The following is a 21761-nucleotide window of genomic DNA, read 5'->3' on the forward strand; positions in this document are numbered from 1 at the left end:
TAGTCGTAAGGGGACCCCCCCTCCCAGGAGGTGTGAAAACACTGAGGGCCAGCCCTCTCACCCACCTCATTTCTGATTCAGTAGGTCCGCCCACAGCCTGGTCATTTGTATTTCCAGGAAGTTCCCAGGTGTTTGCTGACAGCCCAGGGTCCCACGTTGAAAACTACTGGAATAGAGGGAAGGATACTATGCAGACATATTTTTGAGGGAGAAGGGATGGAGCCATTTCCTTTGTGCTCTTGCTGGAGATGGGAAGCACTCCAAGGAGAGCTGCCCAAGCTTTGGTCACTGCATGTGTCAACCAGTTCTTTAGGAATTCAGATGCTCAGGTCCCACTGGGCCAGTATAGCAGAATTCCTGAAGGAAGGGGGGCTTCCTTAGAGCTGTTAGAGCTTCCCAGGCAACGAGCCTCAGGGTGTGTGTGACCTAGTTGAGCAGGGTCGGCCACGTGAATTAAATGGAGACCCTGCACTCCGGGTGGGAGGGTCTTACAGAGGATGAGTTTTAAAACTCTTCCAGGGCGCGGGGCTCCAGACCAACTGTTCCGCGACTGCGGATGGACTCTCCGATGGAGAACCACTTTCAAAGGCTGTGCCTACTTCCGGTACAAATGCCACCTTCAGAAGGTCAGTACACCCTCTCCTCCTACCGCCCCTGCTTTACCTCCACCGACTCCTGCCAATTATTTTCCTTTTTGGCTGGAATTTCTGCTTTTTGCTGGAAGTAGATAGAAGAGGGAGGGAAGCAGCTGTAGGCAGCCAAGTGCCACTGGCAGAGGGGACAAAACTCAGTTAGGTAAGAGAGCGGTAGAGGGACCGAGAGTGTGCGTGGGGGGAGGGGAGACGGTGTGAGACTTCCTGGAAAAGCAGACAGTTCAGAGAGGGGTGGCGGGGAACTGCGGGAGAAACGGCGAAGTGGGGCAGGCCAACCCCACCTTTCTGATGCGGGTTTCAGCGCAGGGGGTTCAGCTTGCGGAGACAATCCTTGGTAGAGCCAAATTAGTTTTTAAAAAAATATGGAACCCTTTACGAGTTTGTCATCCTTGCGCAAGGGCCATGCTGATCTCTGTATAGTTACAATTTTAGTACATGTATGTGCTACGAAATGAGCACCCAAGACAGCTTATTAACAATCTACAACACAAATGCATTTTAATAATGAAAACATTGGCCACAGTCACGTAAAGCCAGAGGAGCATGTATGGAGCCTTTCAGCTGCAGGCATCTTTCAGCTCTTGCCTCTCTCTGGTTACTTACCTCTCTTTTCTTGTCTGACCGCATCCCCGCCCAAGCTCCGAGGCACTGCGCGCGGGGACGCGGCGCGTGGGGCGGCAGGTGCAACAGCGGCTCGCACCTGTCCCACGTGCGCCCAGTATCCAGCAGGGGGCGGCCGGCGCCCGCCGCTCGCCCGCCCCGCCCCCGGCCGGGAGGACCCCGCGGCGGCGGGGGCGCGGGAGGGCGCGTCCAGCCCGGCCCCGCAGGGCGCAGAGGCGGTGGCGGCAGCACTCCGGGCCGCCGGCTCCGACGCCCGCCCTGCCTCCGTCCTCGCGTCCCGCTGGCACCTCCTCCAATACCTGCGCGGGGAGCGGCGCGGCCTCCTCCCCCGCCCTCCCGCAACTCCGGCCGGGCCGCAGCCTCGCCGCCGCCGCGGGAGTAAAGGTCGCGCCGGCTGGGAGCGAGCCGGCCGCGGCGCCTTCAGGAAGCCCGCGGGGCAGGTCGGGGAAGGGGACGAGAAGCACACAAACTCTCGGCCAGCCCAGGAAGATGGCGCCAGGCGGGCGGGACGCGGACTGAGGGCCGCCAGGGCAGCGAGGAGCCCGGACCCGCTGGGGCACGCGCGAGGGCCGTCCGCCGGGCGCGGTGTCCCGGGCTCGGCCTGGCGCGCGGGGTCATGTCGGTCAGCGAGCTCTACAGCCAGGTGAGTGCGGGCCGCGGGCCGCAGAGGGGCGGACGGGCGCGCAGGTGCGGGCGGCCCTCGGGGCGCCTTCACCCGACTGCGAGAGTCGGGGGCGACCGCAGACGTCTCTCAGCCGCCTGCTCACCGGCCCCTCGGCGCCCCTAACTTCGGGTGGCGGAGAAAGTTTGCAGTTCTGGGAGCGCCCCGCATTGGCCGGCCGCGGCTGTGCCCCTGGCCAGGGCTGTCGCCCTCTCCCCGACACCGGTCATCGCTTTCCTCGCCCGGGCTCCGCTCTGGCTGAGTTCCCCCAACTAGGGGCGGCCACGCCAGCTCCGAGCCGGGTGCGGGGACAGTCCCCCGCGGTGGTGCCGTCTCGCTCAGGACCCACTCCGGGTGCTCTGCAGCGTGAGCCGCCAAGGGCGACCTTCTAAGGGTTCCTATCCTTCCGCACACCAACCAGAGGGGCGCCTGAACTTGGGGGAAAGGTTCGGCCACTTGAGGGTGGAGAGAAGTGGGGTCCCATCCTGGTGTCAGGGGCGCGGTGGCTGGAAGGGCGTAGGTAGGCCATGGGGAAAGCGCGAGGTGCTCCCGGGCTCTCTGGAGACGAGGGAAGCGCATTCGTAACTCTCCGGGGAGGGGCACTCGGGCGGCCCCTCTCCGTGGGTACCGGGGGGTGCCCGGTGGGCCTCAGTTACTGCAGGCGGGTCGGAGTAGCGCCGACTCAGGGATGGAGGGTGAGTTCCAGGATGCCTACGGGATTGGAATAGATGTGAGGGGTTTCTTGCTCAGAGTTGGGAACAGGTGCGGCGGGAGGACACGCCCCGCTGCCCGGCAGTTGCTGTGGTTCAAGTTAGGGACCAGCCGCTGCTTTCTCCAACGCCCGCCGCTGCGCAGCCGGAGCCCTTCTGGGGTTCCACGGGTAGGACTTCGTGCTGGGGTGCTGGGGGGAGGGGCGCAGAGGCCTTTAAGTACACGCCCCTGTCCCTACTCTTAAGTTTTCGGTGTATCGACGCCTCCCCTGCCTGTTCGCCTGCTCCGTGGCCGGCGCACGTTTGACAGTGCCTTGTGCGCACGTTTGGGTGTAGAGCAGTGTGTGTGTTGGGGGCGGGGTGCTGCGATTCCCGGGACCCGGCCGGGCCAACAGGTTTGAGCGGAGGAGGAGGAACTACTTCCGCTTCTTCACCTGGCTGGTTCTTGCTGCATCCACCCCCCACCCCGCGTCCGCGCGAGTGTGGGTGATACTTCCCGGGTGGGCTGGCTGCTTTTGGCACATCGTCTAATTATTCCTTCCTCCCAGAGGGGTACCGGGCTTGAATTGGAATGACACGAGGTGGCCCCAGAGAGGATGTAACCTGTCCGGGGGTGCGGTCGCGGCAGCCTCGGACACCCACTTCACCCTCCCCAGGATCTCCCGGACAGGGAGTGCGGAGGGGAAATAGCTTCCAGAAGAGGAGTGGGAGTGAGGTTCGAGCCAGGGGGTGAAATCTCTGGCCCTTCGGGCTTTGGAAAAGCACCCCGCCCCCTTGACCCGTGGGAGGAGCTCTGGCTCTCAGTTCTTTCCTTGAAGTGGGTTATCAGGCACTTGGACTGGAGGCTAGAAACGTCTGTACTGGATGCAGGGGGAAGATCTGCGCTGGAGTGAAGATCTGAGCTTTGTTACACCAGAGTGCATGAAAATACCACTTGCACTCCCAAGTAAAATGAGCGATTCAAGTGGAGATACCTGCAGCCTATCATGAAGTCCTTTATCAGGCAGTGATTAACTGCTGCATTATATGAAGCTAACAAACAACTGAATATGCTCTTAAGTTTTGGAGCCTTGCTTTTGAAAAATATGAACATTGGGTTGCTTGTAAAGACAACGTTTTCAGAGGAAAACACTCAATTTAAGTTTTAGTTGGGAATGAGTACATTGCATGCTAACTTAGGAGTGATGAATTAGTGGGAATCTGAGCTAAATTTTAGTGTACTTTTCTGGGCTTATGGAGGTGGACAAACTGTTTCACCAGGAACAGGTCTTGGGAGGACACACAAGACAGTTAAAAAAAAATGTGGCTTCGTTCATGTGGGGGTTTGGCGTAATCCAAAAAGAGTTATTAGAATTTCTCCCTAGGGCTGTAGGGAGCTATGCCTTATTCTGTTAATGGGTTTCTAGTTCTTAATTATTTTAAGATTGATGAATCCAAAATGGAGACTTTTCTGTGGTCAGTACAGTAGTTTCCAGATTGTCGTTTGGGCAGTTGTTTTTCTTTCTGGCAGAGTTACACACTTAATGCTTTATTGTGAAAAGCAGTTGCATTGTTTTCTAACCATTACCATTTTACCTGCTAGGCTGGATTCTCAGTGTGCATATGAATCATAAAGGATACAGAGAAATTGTGCCTGCTATTCAGACTCACTTTGTTTCTAGGGAGATGATTTGCTCATGTTAGTGTATTATCAAAATAGCCAACCTTCCCTTTTATTTTTAACCTGCCTGGTGGGCTTTTCTAATGTCATGAATGGTGGATCCAGGCATGCTCTTCAATGTATTGTATTATGCATGATGGAAATAATTACTCATTATACCAACAGTATTTACAAGTGCAGATGGAAATTTTAAGGCCCTTTATTGGTTATACCTGTTGCTTTAGTGACATAGTTGGAAGAGGTTATAATTGGAATAAGCCACTTATTTCAGTGTATAAAGTAGCTTGTCAGTATAGTTTCAGGTAAGAACTTAACATGTTAGTCTGTTCCTTGTTATCCAAGAAAGACTTCATCCTTTTCTTCCCTCCAAGTCAGTTTTCTGGCTCGGTGTCTATCAGCTCTCTTCACTGGCAGCTCATGTGTTGTGTGAATAATTTTTTTGGAGTTGATTCTAGTCATTGGCAAAGGGCAATTCCCATTAACAAAGGCACTCCTGTTTTTAGAAGACCCAACACCTCACCCTTGAGCAATTGCTTTCTTTGTGTTGAGGTTTTTCTGGGTGGGAAGAGAAAGCCAGAGTCCATGCCACACAGTCTGAGGATGATGTCAAAGTGAGTCAGCCCATCCACTCTTACAGAACGGAGGAGCTGGTGACGGGCTCTCATCACAAGTGCCACGGGTGTGGCAAGAGTTAGAACTTTGTTTCCAACCCACAGGAAAAGGCAATGTGGGCTAATTTGATTTGTACAGGTCCCGGGAAGATGCCCAAACATGTGTAAGCTTGGTGAGTGTGATTTAATTATGATAAATGCAGAATATAGTCTGATTTTTAAAGTATAAAATGCATAAGCTCTTCCTTGGGCTAAATAATACAAATGTTCTCTGTTGAAGGGTTATTCTGGACAAAATTTTAAATGTTGCTCTTTCAAGTAATATGACTTCCGGTGTGCTTCCAGCCTGCAGAGTGGCTGGGAAGTCACCAGACATAGGTGCTCTCGGAGCAGTGGGGTTTTGGGTGCTTCTAGGAGGTGGACACACCCTGTGTATGTCAGGGGTGGCTTTGAGCACAAGGGCCTTTACTCTAAGGGCTCCAGTTTGGGGACAGTCCTTTGGAAAATAGAACTAGTGCTTTTGGGCTGATGTCCTCTAACTGCCCCTTACCTGTGTATCAGGTAATCTCCTGAGTCTTTTCTCATCCCTAGCTCCCACTCCCTTTCCTCTCTGTCCCCCTTTCTCAAATTGGCCTGTTAACCCAGTGGGTTCTTCTTGGGCCTGCTATTGACCATCAGCATTTTTGAGTTTGTGTGTGAATTGTTACTCAGTTCACAGGACCTGTTCTCTGCCTGTTACCTGTATGCGCTGGACAGGCTTGCCCTGTCCTCTTGTTGATAGTTTTTGTCGTGTCTCATCTCTCCAGTCAGGCTGAGGTCTGGAGAGTAGAGGCTGCATTGAACTCTTTTGGGAGCCTCGTCCCCTGCGTACCCCCAAACCGTCCTTCTCCCGAGTCCTGCTGGGACTTCCTTATAGCCATTTGCCGACACCTGGTCTCCCTACTCAAGCCTCTTGAAAAGGCTTGTTTTTTAGTCGCTAGTTTCTTCCATTTTCTTTTGTTTAATGCGTTCCTAATGCATTTCATTAGCTGCAGGATAGTCACCCATCTGACAGCTCCAGGGCTGGTTGGCGTCTGTATTATTGCACTTAATTTTGCTTAACAGAGAAGGCATTCTCTTTCTGTCAGCGGGCAAAGTGACTAAGTGGAAACTAACTAGACATTCTAACTTCTGGCAAAGTTAAAAAATATAGGATATCACTCTGTGGTAAGGCTTAGCTACAAACTATACTGCTTACAATAAAGAAGTCCGGGTAGTGTCTTGCCTAAGCGATAGTGTCCTTATCACAATACATACAGAACTGTCAAGGTGAGTCCGTATGAGTTTGAGATCGTGGTTGACCTCTGTGTTTTAATTTGGTAGGTTCCCCGAAACCACATTAAAAAGCATTTCCGTTAAAGTGAGTAGACCATGTGCTTGGATGTACTTGTCAGCGCGCACGCACACAGACACACACACACACACACACTTTGCATTGTCATTGGGCAGCAAAACCTAAATACACAAAGCTAACTAACAATACAGCATGACCCACGTGTGAGGAGGGCTCCTACTCACAGTTACAGGCATTTTGGGGGGGGCGTTGGGCAGGGGGCTGCATTCGTGGGGAGCACTGCCTTTAGCAGCAGTGGGATGTGAATGGGCCTTGAGGAGTGAGTGGGGTTGGAGTACATGTGGGCAGTGGGAAGTCACGGTCAGGAGACGACAGGAGAAATGAGGTTAGGCCTGGTGACAGGGAGGAGCTAGACATATGCGGGGAGGGTAGTAACCCCAGTAATATTTTAAAACTATTATGAAATAGTTTTAGACTTACAGAAAATTTTCAGAAATAGCAGAATTTTTATGTTTTTTGTTTTCTCCAGATTTCCTTGATGCTAATACCTCACATAGGCATACTACAATTATTGAAACCAGGAAATTAGCATTCCTGCACTAATATTAACTTACCTACAGGTCTTACTGGAATTTCACCAGTTTCCCCTCTCATGGCTTTCTGGGGCCAGGACTCCATCTAGGATTCCATATGGCATTTAGCACCATAACGCCCTAGTCTCCTCCAGCGGGTGACGGTTCCTCAGGTTTTCTTGTCCGTGGCCCTTTAAGAGGATTGGTCAGTTATGATCCTCAACTTGGTTGGGTTTGCCTAATGTTTTCTCATGATTCAATGGAGGTTATGAATTTTTGGCAAGAACACATCACAAGTGATATATTTCTCAGTACACTATTTTAGTAGATAAATTATAATGTCTCAATACTGATGGTGTCACTTTGATCCCTTGGTTAAGGAGAGATCTCTGCCCCCCCCTTTTTTTTTTTTTTTTGTATTTTTCTGAAGTGAGAAGCAGGGAGGCAGAGACAGACTCCTGCATTCTCCTGACTGGGATCCACCAGGCATGCCCACCTGGGGGCGATGCTCTACCCATTGGGGCGTTGCTCTGTTGCAACCAGAGGCATTCTAGCGCCTGAGGTGGAGGCCATGGAGCCATTCTCTGTGCCCGGGGCCAACTTTGCTCCAGTGAAGCCTTGGCTGTGGGAGGGGAAGAGAGAGACAGAGAGGAAGGAGAGGGGGAGGGGTGGAGAAGCAGATGGGCGCCTCTCCTGTGTGTTCTGGCTGGGAATCAAACCCGGGACATCCACACGCCAGGCTGATGCTCTACCACTGACACAACCAGCCAGGGCCTATCATTTTTTTGTTTAGTTGAAGAATGATATTTAGAAATTAAGATCTGAGTGCTCAGTATGCTTACTCTTTTCATAGTCACTTAGATTGTATTGAGCCTAGAACTCAACAGATGTTTATGTGAGCAAGGGAAGGGGAAGAGTCAAATATGACCTCAAAGTTTCCAGCTTCAGGGTGGACAGAAAAACATGTTGGGGTGGGGGCAAGGATAATGCATGATTTCGCCATGTTGAGTTTGGGGTGAGAGAATGGTCTAAGTAAAAATATTTATACTTGAAGCTGTAAGATTGAGCTGAAAGGAGAAGTGCCAGCACCTGGGTTTCTTACAAATAAAAGAAGCCCAGTATTTGCTTTTCTCTAATGAAGAAATGCAACTGTCTTACAGCATGAGTTTAATGAAGATGGGATCAGGACCGGGGGGTGGGCAGTCCAGGCTGCTGTGGTCATGGTCCTGGTGTGGACTGTCCCGGGGATTTTTTAACCTGGCTACTAGAATATTTAAAATTTCATATGTGGTTTGCCATATTCACGTTGGGGGGTACTGTTTTAGGCTTACACATGATACAACATGTACTTAAAATAAATGGCATCATGGCATATTATTACTCTAGTAATACTGCTTTTTTTCCCTATAGGACACAAGTTATTTTACCATTTTAATGGCCGCATACCATGTACCATAATGTTTTTAACTGTTCTCATTTTGATGAACATTTAATTGGTTCCAATTTTTTTATTTGAAATGAAAATAGATTTATTAATACCTGTGTAAAACAGAATATATTATAACTATTTAGATTACCCACTTTATTGATAGGAGCAAACTTCAATAAGAAACTTGGCACACTGATTTTCATCTGCTAAAATATTATCATCTGGTAGATAATAGTAATTAGGTAAGTAGTGAGAATGGTAGGGAAAGGCCAGAAAGGAAACCAAGAGGCTGACAGAGGCCTTATTTCCATAGTCAGGCCCTTCGTAAACTCTATCCTGAGACTAGCAGGGAGCCATTGAGGGTTATTGAGCAAGAGAGGGTACTTGCCACTTTGGTGGCTAGTGTCAGGGAAGCAAGAATTGCTCCACCCCTTGGTCAGCCCTTAAACCCTGTCCACCTCCATCCCTGCAGTTCATGGCTCCCACATAGTATTTGCAATCCTTGAGCTGTCTGTCAGGCATCAGGGGCAGAGGATGTTCAAAGGTCGGGGCTCAGAGGGAGAAGGGATTCCTGCTACCCTCTGTCCCCAGCCCGCCAGGTTGAATGTAATTGTCCTCAATGAAGCCATCATCATCCTCATCTTCACCCAGCTCCTGACAGACTTCCTTCCTTGACTCGGGCAGCGGGCAGTGCTGGTAGCTGGTGCGGTATTTGTGGCAGAGGTGGCATTTGGCAGCGAGTGCAATGAGGAGAGAGAGGACCGCAGCTCCTAGCACAACCCCCACCAGCACAGGCCATGCCCCGGCGCCGGTGCCTGGTCCAGGGGACATGGCTGATGTTGTGGGGAGCTCCGAGGGCCCCACAGTGGTTTGGTTCGTGTCGCTCATGGAGTGGCTGGAAGGCACCCGTGAGCCTTGGCCTTGGCCAGAAGAGCCCTGGCTCCAAGGAGATCCCCAGATGCCAGGCAGCCCTGGGGCACAGATCCTGTAAAAAACTGTGCACAGTCCGGGAGGAAGCTTCCTGCCCGGGCGGGCAGACAGTGGGCGGGCCAGAACTACCTGGTTCCAATTTTTTGATGTTGTGAAAAATGTGGCAGTCTTGGCAGCCTCTTTTAATTATTCCCTTGGGAGAAGTTCCTGAAGGTGGGTTGTTGGATGAAGGCGTTCACAGTCTTCATCAGCATGGCGCTGGCCTGCAGGAAAGAACCGGCCTGTGTCCGCAGCCCTTGCTGGTAACAGTCGCTGTTCCTGTCTTTAAACTTACACTGACCGTTTTATTTTCTGATTTAAAGTTGATTTTCCTTGAATGATTGAACATCTTTTCATGTGCTTGGGGTTTTCATTTGTAGTTTTTTTGTATTTACTGTATTAAGATATTTATAACTAAGTTTTTTTTATTTTTATCAAATGATTATATTAGAGATAGACAGGTCATAGAAACCAGAATATTCAGGAAAAATACACGAATGTATTTTATTTATTTATTTATTTATTTATTTATTTATTTATTTAGACAGAGACAGAGAGTCAGAGAGAGGGATAGACAGGAACGGAGAGATGAGAAGCATCAATCATTAGTTTTTTGTTGCATATTGCGACATCTTAGTTGTTCATTGATTGCTTTCTCATATGTGCCTTGACTGCAGGCCTTCAGCAGACCGAGTAACCCCTTGCTCAAGCCAGCGACCTTGGGTCCAGGCTGGTAAGCCTTTGCTCAGACCAGATGGGCCTGCGCTCAAGCTGGCAACCTCGGGGTCTCAAACCTGGGTCTTCCGCATCCCAGTCTGACGCTCTATCCACTGCACCACCACCTGGTCAGGCATGAATGTATTTTAAATAAGGCACCTTGGCATGTATTTTCCTTTTCCTTAGTTTGGAGCTCGCACCTGTCTGAGCTCTATAATTAGACTGCAAGTCCCTAGGATGTGGGCACTGCTGGCATTCCCCTTGGCAAATGCGAGACCTCAGCCTATGTGACTTGCTCAAAGCCGCGATCCTCACAGCTAGTAGAGTAGGACCTCCCTCTGGCTGGCTGGATGAGGGCCTGGCTGACCTCACCGCTCTGCTCCTTCCACGAGGTCCTGTCCTGTTGTCACGGGTGCAGAATATCTTTTGTGCGTAGAAGAGGCCCACCACCACACTCAGCCCCGTGGGGTCCTGCTGCTTCTTAAAATGTGTCTGAAATGTAGACAGAAACCTTGTTTTGGGCTTTCCTTAGGCCATGTAGCCCCCAGAGAGGTTCACATCTTCGAAAAGGGCTATATGTAACAAAAGAGATGTATGTACTTGAAACTCGAGCAGTGTACAGTTCTTTCTGATTGTAAATTTAACCATCCTTTCACCCTAGGGCACCAGAGTCTGCTTTCCAGGCATTTGCTTGACTCCATCTTCTCCTTAAAACCCCACATCGAGCCCTGGCCAGGTAGCTTAGTTAGTTAAAGCATTGTCCCGACGTGCCAAGGTTGCAGGTTTGATCCTCAGTCAGGGCACATACAAGAATCAACCAATGAATGCATAAATGGGTAGAACAACAAATTGATGTTTCCTTCTCCCTTTCTCCCTCTCCAGAACCAATTAAAATCCCCACAGTCAGAGCATTCTCTGTCCTACCATGCTTGATGTCTAATGGGCATTTTGTTCTTTTCTAAGCTATTAGTGAGGACCCAGGCATGATACTCCTGGAAGCCCTCGCCCATCTGCCAATTTAGTCAGAGGTCTTCACCTTTAATTGCGCCCCACTCACCACCCATTGGTTGGGCATGTGTCTGATGGAGAATGAGCTCCCTGTCCTCGCTCAGGTTGTCAGCAGGCCGCCCTCCAAGCAGGGCATCTTAGGTTGGATATCAGAAGCCCCTCAAGTTGTCTGAGCCCTGGCGTGGATGCGCACTGGTAATCATTTGCTAATTTGCTGTGGCAATGGTCAGGCTTATATATCTGAGTGCCAATTTAATGGCTCATAATGTTCCTCTTGACATTTATTCACTGACTTATAAATTATTGCTCTTCTTTGAGCCATTCTGGTAGTGACATGGGCCCAGTGGGCTTTTCTCTCCTGGGCTGAAGAAGCCCACCATGGAAAGTTACTGATTTCCCCCAGAGAGCACTTGCCATTATAAAACTCAAATCCATTGAGACATGACATCCTAAAAGTAACAAGAAAGCTCTGTATGCCTCTGTAGAGAATTCGTAGACTTTATTTATAGTCTCTTCAGCACCAAGAAGTTCAGGTCCCCTGGCTTAGAGACCAGACTTTACAAGAAAGAGATATTGGGCAATAGGATGCCAGTTCCATTTGTACTGTGACCTGGACACTGTGTGTCTTTGGGAAGGATGAAAATATTTTGAACTGGCAAATTGTACTGTATTCTGCTAGTGACTTGGTGGGCCCTGGCCATTCACTTTAGACTCTGGGTCAACTTATTTTTGCTGATTGCCTGTCCAGACCCTGACACAGTCCCACCGATAATACAATGCATGCTCAGAACGTATCACCTGCCTTTATGTGATGCCAGTGTCATTTAAAGTGCTTTGGAGGCACATACATACTATTTCTATGATTTTCTGAGGTCAGCAAAAGAAAGAGTATTGTATAAGGCTATATATAGTGTGTCCGTAAAGTCATGGTGCACTTTTGACCGGTCACAGGAAAGCAACAAAAGATGATAGAAATGTGAAATCGACACCAAATAAAAAGAAAACCCTCCCAGTTTCTGTAGGATGATGTGGCAGCATGTGCGCATGTGCAGATGATGACATAACACGGCGTACACAGTGGAGCAGCCCACGGCCATGCCAGTCGAGATGTGGACGGTACAGAGCAGGGGTCCCCAAACTTTTTACACAGGGGGCCAGTTCACTGTCTCTCAGACCGTTGGAGGGCCGGACTATAAAAAAAACTATGAACAAATTCCTATGCACACTGCACATATCTTATTTATTTATTTTTTTAAAGTGAGGTTTTAATTTTATTTATTTACTTATTTTTTACAGAGACAGAGAGTGAGTCAGAGAGAGGGATAGACAGGGACAGACAGACAGGAACAGAGAGAGATGAGAAGTATCAATCATTAGTTTTTCATTGCGCGTTGCAACACCTTAGCTATTCATTGATTGCCCTCTCATATGTGCCTTGACCACGGGCCTTCCCAGCAGCCGCGCTCAAGCTGGTGAGCTCGGGGTCTCAAACCTGGGTCTTCCGCATCCCAGTCCAACGCTCTATCCACTGCGCCACCGCCTGGTCAGGCGCACATATCTTATTTTAAAGTAAAAAAAACAAAACGGGACAAATACAATATTTAAAATAAAGAACAAGTAGATTTAAATCAACAAACTGACCAATATTTCAGTGGGAACTATGCTCCTCTCACTGACCACCAATGAAAGAGGTACCCTTCCAGAAGTGCGGGGGGGGGCCGGATAAATGGCCTCAGGGGGCCGCATGCGGCCCGCGGGCCATAGTTTGGGGACCCCTGGTACAGAGGAAAGTTCAGTGTGTTCTGTGGCTCGCTAAATTCGAGTCCGTGACCAAAGTGCAACATGAATATCGGCGCGTTTATAACGAAGCGCCACCACATAGGAATAACATTACTCGGTGGGATAAGCAGTTGAGGGAAACTGGCAGTTTGGTGGAGAAACCCCGTTCTGGTAGGCCATCAGTCAGTGACGAGTCTGTAGAGGCTATACGGGATAGCTACCTAAGGAGCCCTAAAAAATCTGTGCGTGAGCCCACATCGAACTGCACTGAATAGGTATGAAACTAGGAGAGTTTTCCTTTTATTTGGTGCAGATTTCACATTTCTATCGTCTTTTGTTGCTTTCCTGTGACTGGTCAAAAGTGCACCATGACTTTACGGACACACTGTATATGGTAAAACTGGGAGGGGAAACCAGGGAGTGGGGGAAAAGGGAACTAGAACAGTAGTTCCCAGAGGAGGTGGGAGGGGCAGGAGTGGGCACAGTGCTGGTGGCGGTCAGCTAGGTTGCATGGCGAGTTCACACGTATTCATTTTATTACTGTGCTTTATCAGTTACTTATAAATCCAAAGAAAAGGTGACACTGCTGAAAATAGGATGAGCTACAAAACCAAATCTTAAAAAGCTTTGAGATTTTCTGATTCTCCGTTTTACATTTTATGTGCATGCAGTTGATGGTTGAACTTGTCTCTTTGCAGAACTGCTTGCTCTCATTGAAGATGCAGGCTGAATCTTTGCTCTGTCACTCCAGGTGCCCAGGGTACAGTTTTGCATACTGGAGAAACTTGATGCCACTGATGGGTTTGAAGCCCACCTGTGCGCTCCTCTTGCTGCCGGGCTGTGGCCCTTTGAGGAAAGGCCTCTTCCATCACGGAGCTACCTCTCCTGTAACATTAGCTTCTTCTGTGGGTCTGGCTCGGCTTTTGGCTCAGAGTACCCAGTGGAAGGCCCATCTGTTCCCGCTGGCACTTGCCTAAATCTATGGAATGTGAAGCCCCTGTCAGGAGATAATTAAATGTGTTTTTATTATTGTTTATTTATTTCTGCGCCCAAAGGCTTAGCACAAGGTTTGAATGTGGAATGGCAGCGAGGTGACATTTGTGGATGTGGAAGCTGCTGAAACTGCCTTCTTTTTGAAGATCCTCATTTTACACATAATTTTGAGTACACACATATAATTTTTGCACTTCCCTTTCTAGGGTTATCATTTACAATAACTTTATTTGTAAAATTTATTGGGGTGACACTGGTTAAAAGATGGTATAGGTTTCAAGTGTAGATTTCTGTGGTACATGATCTAGACATTACATTATATATATATATAGATCATGTATATATCATGTAGATTTCTGTGGTACATGATCTATACATTACATTGTGTGCCCACCACCTCAAGGTCAAATTGCCTTTCGTCACCCTTCACTACCCCTGCACCCCCTTTGTCATTTACATCAAAAGCATACTCTCTCTTTATTGTTTTTCCACTTAACTCACAGGGTTGTCTCAACCGTCTCATTGGACTCACGGGTATTTGCGTGACCAGGTGGGGGCAAATGTGGATCTCCGTCCTTCTTATGAGATCAAACAAAGCAGGTGGCTTTCAAAAGAGACAATAAAGAATCCGGGAAGAAAAATCGAGTCTGTTTCAGTTGTCTTCTCTCCCACAGGGACAATAATGACACTCCTCATCGTTTTATCTGAAGATTCAGACCCTGTTTTGTATTAATCACTCAGCCGACAAATGCACAGGCCCCTCCCCCTGCCAGGGTGTGTGTGTGCGCGTGTGTGTGTGTGTGTGCGCGCGCGCGCGCGCACAGCCCGTGCATGAGGCAGCAAGGGAGGGGCCTCCTCACGGTGGTCTTTTGACCTTGAGTTCTTCCAATCCAGTGGTTCATTTGTTGTATAAATAAGCACTAAGGAAGTATTAGTACAGTAAAAAGAGATAAATTACTTTATCTCATCTCATCAGATTTAATCACTTTCTCAAATTGCCTGCACTCACTAATGAGGGCTAATGTTAATTTGTAAAATAAGGAAAATATCTCCTCAGTCAGAAACTAGTGTTTTTTTGTTATTAAGCTGCCGGCTCTTTTTGATTGTCATTTTACTGAGCATATGTGTGTATCTGTGTGTAATTATGTAACAAGCTGTGTGCACCAAAATGATGAGAATGACCTTAAAGTGGGATTAATTTTATGATGGACATGCTCCACCCTACCCATCAGAATGAATGCTTTTTCCTTCCGGATGGCCTCTCTGGAAGGAGGGGCAAGGATTCTGAAGTCCATCAGTACCTTTTCAGAAAGAGCTTCAAAGCTGATGGTGTATGGTGGCAATCACTTGGTGCCTGGGATGTGGGCTTTCTGTCCTGGAAAGAGCGGAAAGCTATTCAAAGAACAGAGCTGGTTGAGCATGGTAGGGATTCACTGACACATTTCTGTTATAGAGTGAGTATGACTTCCAGGTATGGATCCCAGTTGTGTGTGTCCTCTTGCTGTCTGTCATCCTCGGGGTGTTACAGTCAGGCTGCGAATGCGCTCAGTGGTTGATCAATCAGTGGAGAGTTTTCAGGGTGTCAGGAAAATACTCATTTGAATGTAGCCATTCTGGTCTGTTGGCTTAAAAACTTAAAAGCTCACATAATTTTTTTTAGTTATACTGATTTATAGTCCTTCTTAAATATATGGGTATGTTAGTGTAATTTTTTTAATACATGAGTATATAATTGCCTCAATGTTATGACAATTGTACTAGTATTAATAAATTTTTGATTGAACAATCAATGGAGAGTTTATTCCATCTAACTGCCTAAAGTGCTCTTTTGAGAACAGGTGGAAGGAGGCTCTGTGTGTGGTCTTTTCCCCTGTGATGTTAGCTGTTGAACAGAAGATGAGACAGGAGGGAGACACGGCATTATTCACAGTAGCAGGAAGGTGTAGAAGCCCCCACCCAGTATCCATCGTGGATGAAAGGGTAAGCAAGGTGTGGTCTACCCTTGCCATGGAATGTTATTCAGCCTTAAAAAGAAGGAAATTTTGACACATGCTACAGCCTGGATGAACTTTGAGAACATTACACTAAGTGAAATAAACCAGTGACCAAAGGACAAATAGTGTGTGATCCCACTTACCTGTGATATCTAGAGGAGTCAAGTTCATAGAGATGGGAAGTGGAATGAGTGTTGTGGGAGAGCAGGGAACTGGTTTCACGGACAAAAAGTTTCAGTTTTGGAAGAGAACAAGTTCTGGAGATGGATGGTAGTGATGGTGGTACAACAATGTGAATGCACTTGACACCACTGGACAGTACATTTAAAACTGATTAAGATGGTAAATAATGTGCATTATACCACAATTGAAAATAATCTCCCGGGGGAAGGGGGTGGGGAAAATGCGGAGGTTAAAAGCATAATTTTTAGATTGGCTAGACCTGGGTTGTAAATACAGTCTTATTTCCCCTTTAATCAACTATGTGACCTTCATCAACTTCTTAACCTCTAGGCTTCCGTTCTCTGTAGGGGAGGGGTAAGGAGCTACTACAACCCTCCGGCTTGCTGCTGAGATAAAATGTGAACTTGTGAACTGCACCAGCTGTTGCCACTAGTCCCGTTGCTAGGAGGGGAAGGTCTTGTTCCTGGGGAAGCCGCAGTCCCGTGGAAGGGCGGTGTGGTGGTGGCGGGGAGCCTGAAGGGCCGGGGAAGGTGCTCTGGGCGCTGATTCACCAGCTGACCAGCCGTAACTTCTTCTCTCTGCGGTGACCGGGCTTGAGTCGGCTCCTATCACCTAGTGAAACACCAGCACTGAGGGAGAAGCTCTCGGGCGGTGCACGTGCTTTTCCTTTTTGAGGTGTGGGGAAGAAAGGAACATGAAGTGTATTAAGGTCCTGGCTTTGAGGACCACCTCTCTTCTCAGATCTCCATCCTTAGAGCATCAGACCTAACTGTCCCACAGCGTACAGAGATGGGACTGCCCCCACTGTGTGTGGAGAAGAGCGTCCCACTCTGACACCCCCAGCGGGGGCCGGTGACTGTCTTTAGCCCTTGCTGGCATTTGGTGTACTTGGCTGTTTTGGTTGCAAGGGCATTTTAAGATGTGAGCTCTATTCTAAGGATGCTCTCTCAGGAACCAGGCTTGGCTGGTCTCCACAACCTGGTGTAACAGGCAGCACGGTATGAAGGGACCAGAAGGATGCTCGTGACGTCCGAGACTGGAGGGACCAGGTTATCCTGTCCACAGCAGAGATGCAGTTCCTTCCGTGCCGATGCCGTCGCCGTGATGGTTACTCCTGGCTCCGCGCTTTTTCCTGTCTTCTCACCAAGCCTTTCTGAGTCTTCAGTTCGTTTCGATCAGCTCCACCCTCCATCACTGTTCCTGTGTCACCGATGAGAAAAAGCTCAAAAGTTTTTGTAGAGGGCAGCCTCTTGCTTGGTGCTTCTGGGCAGGTACATCTGGTCCAGGTACATCTGGGGAGGTACATCTGGTCCAGGCCGCCTAGCTCCAGGGCACTTCCCAGGTGGCTCAGGCGCTGGGAACCGCAGGTGGTTGGGGCCGCCTAGCTCCAGGGCACTTCCCGGGTGGCTCAGGCGCTGGGAACTGTGCTTTGTCCTAGGCAGGGGCTGTGGAAGTTGCAGGCATTAGAGCCACCACGCTTTCCCACATCGGAGTGACCTGGAGAGCCAGTGAGAATAAAGATGCTGTGTTTCCGCCTGTGGAGTACGATTTGGGAGACTTGTACTGAACCTGGCTTCATTTCTTGCTAGATCCTGGTGGTATATGGTACTTGCGTCCTTCTGCCTGAGTTTCTAATCTGGTTTTTGACTGTTATTGATTCCTGCCTTGGATTTTGGTGATGGTTTCCAAGTCTAACTTGTCGTCACACCCTAAGAACAGTGCTGGGATATGGGCCTTAACATCTGCTATTTTAAACAGTCCAATCATGAAATGTCTTCTTGCTGGGTTTTGTCCATCTCCTCTGCTGACAGCGTTCTAGATCCTCTCTGGTTTCTCCAGTTGCTTTCACCACTTCCTCCGCCCCGCCCGCATTCCTTAACCTTCTTTAATCCATCCTTAATAAAGGCTCTAGGGATCGCCCACTGTTAATATCCCTGCAGTCTGCTGGCATGTGAAACCAAACCCCACTCAGCGAGCCACCGGGGTTATATAACACTCAGCCATGGAGAGAGTTAGTTCGCACTGAATGGGACCAGTGCTGAGGGTATCAGTCTGAACTGTGCTCACATCGCAATGTGAACCGTCTCAGAAATCAGAAACTCCCCAGGTGCTGGCCAAAGAGTAATGACATGTCCGGAGCTGTAAATAACACCAGCAACCTATATCTAACACAACGCAGCTAAGTGCCAGCTAAATGATTAGTTAGGCTAAAACTGTTTTACAGTTTTAATTACTCAACTCTTGGCTTTAATGCTGGAATTTAAAATCCCACCTCATGCTTCTGGTGCTTTTCCAGGGGGTCGGTGGCACCCTTCCCTGCAGAGAATTGTGTATACATCTCAGGTTCTTTTCTGTCAAGTTACTGTGCAAGGTGGACTCCTTAAGAAATCGTAATTTTTTGTATCCTTATTTGCCGTGGTGAAAAGTGCGGAGTCTGGGAGCTAGTTCACTAAGGTGGGACGGGAGAGTTTGGTGGTTTTCAGTGATAGGCTTTACGACAGGTACACCAGTGGGAAGTAGCGCTGATTCTCCCTCCTGTCATTTTGGGCTGTGGACTCTGCGGTGAGGCCGGAGCTCTCTTCTGTTCACTGAGAATTCCATCTTTGGCTGATCGTGTGAGCCAGGACTGCCCTCCCTCACAGCGGAAGTGTCTCCCACCCTTGGTCTCAGTGGGTTGGGCAGTGCACGCAGCAGACACATATAACTGAGAGTCTTCTTGGTATCAGCCACAACGCTGGGCATACAAGGTGCCTATGATGTAGGCTTTGCTAAGGGGCTCCCAGTTCTGTTCAGTGTGGTAGGTGCCATTCCCCCAGATGGCAAGCATGGTGGGGTGTGGCCCCCTAAGTGGGAAGTTGGTGAGGTTCCCTGGCTGTCACAGTGGCTTTCAAGCTGGTTTTGGGAGGAAGTCTCACCTTTCACTCCTGTCTGTCCCTCAACATGCTCTTTCTGTCTCATGACTCTGTGTGGAGAAGGGCAAGTCCCTGTCTAGTACTGCATTTCAGTGGGTTGTGGCAGAGGTCAGAGTTACAGCACCGGGGGCTTCTGACGGTTCCCTCCCCCAGCCCTCCACAAGGGTTCACCTGGAAAACTGCTGTTCCTTCTCCAGCCCTGGGGGCGGGAGGGTGGGGCATAGGGGCAGCCACCTGATTGGATGGGGCACAGCTTTGTTGGCATAGCCATTCAGGTTGGAGAAAACGTCAAATAGTGATATCAAAAGGTGATTCCCTGAAAACATCACGTCATTTGGGCAGGAAGGCAAAGATGGGAGCACATAAAAATCCAAACAAAACATTTACGAGCGGTTATAAGAGTTTATTTACTATGCCCTTCTTTTAAAAAATGAGCTCTTCATAAAAATACAATATTATCTGAGGTGTGAAGAGTATTTGTGTGAATCTTTTTGGGCAGAGCTGCCTCCTTTCAGCTCAACCATGTTGTCTTCAGTGGCAGCTTCTTCTTGAGAACAAAGTCCAATTACCCTCAACTTTACTTTTTTTAATTTTACTGAAAACAGCACTTTTTTTTGCTTTTTAAAAGATTTTATTTATTCATTTTAGACAGGGGAGAGAGAAAGAGAGAGGGGGGAGAGAGAAGGGGGAAGGAGCAGGAAGCATCAACTTCCATATGTGCCTTGACCAGGCAAGCCCAGGGTATTGAACCGGCAACCTCAGCGTTCCAGGTCGACGCTTTATCCATTGTGCCACCACAGGTCAGGCAACTTTCTTTTTTAAATGGCCTCATTTCCATAAAATTAGGGTGCTCTTGATTTACATAATTGTTTTAGTTTTACTGTTTTGACATTGTTTTAAACACAAGTGTCAGTTTGAGGTTCTTTCAAAGCTCAATGTTCATAATCTGTCTTACAAAGTAGCATTTTTAAAATCCTAAATAAATATATTAACTATGGTTTGTCTGGTGCAGGTGCACTAATGTGACTTAGGTGACTTCGCATGTAACCAGAAATACACAGGCAAGAAACCTGTGTCAATGTTTTTTTCACCTAAGATGGTAAATGATGATCATGTGTGTGGTTGTCTTCTAGACGGAAAAAAGTAGTTGCTTAAATCATTTCAGCCTTTACGAAAGGATAGTGATATTGATTTTATGTTCTATAGTAAGATTGCTATCACATTAACCTCCTTATGACCTTCTTTTTTTCTTATCAAGACAACGATTTGCAAAAGTGAGACTTCAAAATATAAGTTTTACAAAATTCCTTGGGTAAACTGTGCCCAGTGCTGGCTCTTTGTTTGGCCATAATGAAGTATTGGCCTGGATTGAGGACCAGCTGTGGAGGGGATATTGAATTTGACCCAAAAAATACAGATGTCCTTTGAAGAGACCTGAATAACAGTGAACCTTACTACTGGCTCATGGATGCATTTAAATGTCAGGAATGAAGCTCTATGTAGTAGGCAAAAGCAAGCAGCCCCCAAGAAACTAGCCAACCAAAAACCAAGAAAATCATTTTCACTGCTTAGAGGTGATGCCCCGCGGTGTGGGTGAGCGGGAGGGAGGGAACCTGTGTCCTTGGGCAGTTTGGAGCCTCCTGAGGTGAGAGCATCTCACTCTGATGATGGACAACAGAAGGGGTTCTCGAGGATTTCAGTAGGGCATGACTTCTGCTTTATTACTGACTTTAGAATTGAACCCCCACCTCTCCCAAGATGTGACTCACTCAACTATGTTCTGATGTTATGGGGATCTCAGTAAATGGAGCTCATCCGGAGGTAGATGCCAAAAGCAGGAAACACCTGGAAACTACAGCATCTGAGGAACGGCGCTGGGACCCAGGACTTCCAGTCCAGAGGCAAGGAGATACCATCCTGAAATACTGCAGGACTGTCACGTGGAATTCATCTCTCCCTTCTGAGTTCTTCCAAAGCGCGAGTGACCTGACAGTGGGTCTGTATGGCAGGAGGTAGATGTAGCTTGGTGTGGAGGAGCACCTGGCCGGTCAGAGCCCCAAGTGCTGGACTGGGCTACCCTCGTGCTGAAGTGAGGGCTTCAGCTCCGCAGGTGTCTGGACAGGCTGGGCACTCCCCAGCAAGGGTGCCTTTAGAATGGGAATTTGACCCCTGTGACTTTGAAACTTCTTGCCCACCTGAAATGTGGCAAGAAATGACTGTTGGGAAAATACAGATATAAAATTGAGGTGAAAAGGAATAAATTTAAGTAAACAGTAAAAGAAGGAAGGAGTAAATCATTTTGTTCTTGAGCTTCTGCTTATTTATAAAAGTAAACCTAAAGAAATTGATTCATAACCCTGGCCGGTGGCGCAATGGATAGAGTGTTGTCCTGGAGATCCAAGGGTGCTCGCTTGACAACTGAGGTCGCCAGTTTGAACCCTGGTCAGGGCACGTATGAGAAGCAACCAGTGGGTGCACAACTAAGTAGAACCAGTTGACACTTCTCTCTCTTTTCCTCTCTCTCAGCGTCAATGGGGGGAAAAGTTCTCCAGGAAACGATGCACAGTAGGGACTGAGAGCCCCCCCCAGTCTGGTAATGTGGATGAAATAGTTAAAAAATTGACTCATTGCTTTTGTTTCTCTTAGAGGAGTAGCCTTCCAACTCACTTGAATACATTCTAAGCATGGGAATTGCAAAGCGTGTGCAGGTTGGGGGCCCCTGAAACTGTCATGGCAGTGTGTCTCTTTGACAAGCACAGCCTGAGGGACAGAGGAGAGAGCTAAGCCTTAGGCTGGCTTCCTGTCGCCATGGGGGTGACTTCCTTGGTCCCCAAAGCAGAACATGCATGTTGGAGTTACCTTTACCTTTTCTAAAGCTTGTACCAAATCATCCACTTATGTCCTTTCATTTGTACCATGCCTTCAATAAAGTGATTTGGTACCCTCCCCCAAATAA

General features: G+C 48.4%; 1 protein-coding gene, 1 non-coding gene and 1 pseudogene across 3 annotated transcripts in view; 1 reads left to right on the plus strand and 2 right to left on the minus strand.

Moving 5' to 3' along the window:
- Positions 1-1009: 1009 nt before the first annotated feature.
- On the minus strand, positions 1010-1112 carry LOC136315797 (U6 spliceosomal RNA). Its single transcript, XR_010727584.1, has one exon. It is a non-coding gene; the product is annotated as a U6 spliceosomal RNA (small nuclear RNA).
- Positions 1113-1494: 382 nt separating this feature from the next.
- Positions 1495-21761, plus strand: part of MYO5B (myosin VB) — a 319106-nt gene continuing 298839 nt past the window's right edge. For both annotated transcript variants that reach the window (XM_066246550.1, XM_066246549.1), the window contains exon 1: positions 1495-1917. In XM_066246550.1, coding sequence (XP_066102647.1) covers positions 1891-1917 — 27 coding nt within the window. In that variant the 5' untranslated portion in view covers positions 1495-1890. The remainder of the gene's footprint in view (positions 1918-21761) is intronic.
- On the minus strand, positions 8803-9352 carry LOC136315527 (type III endosome membrane protein TEMP pseudogene; annotated as a pseudogene).

This window comes from Saccopteryx bilineata, chromosome 11 (assembly GCF_036850765.1).
Source record: "Saccopteryx bilineata isolate mSacBil1 chromosome 11, mSacBil1_pri_phased_curated, whole genome shotgun sequence".
NCBI classification, from domain to species: Eukaryota; Metazoa; Chordata; class Mammalia; order Chiroptera; family Emballonuridae; genus Saccopteryx; species Saccopteryx bilineata.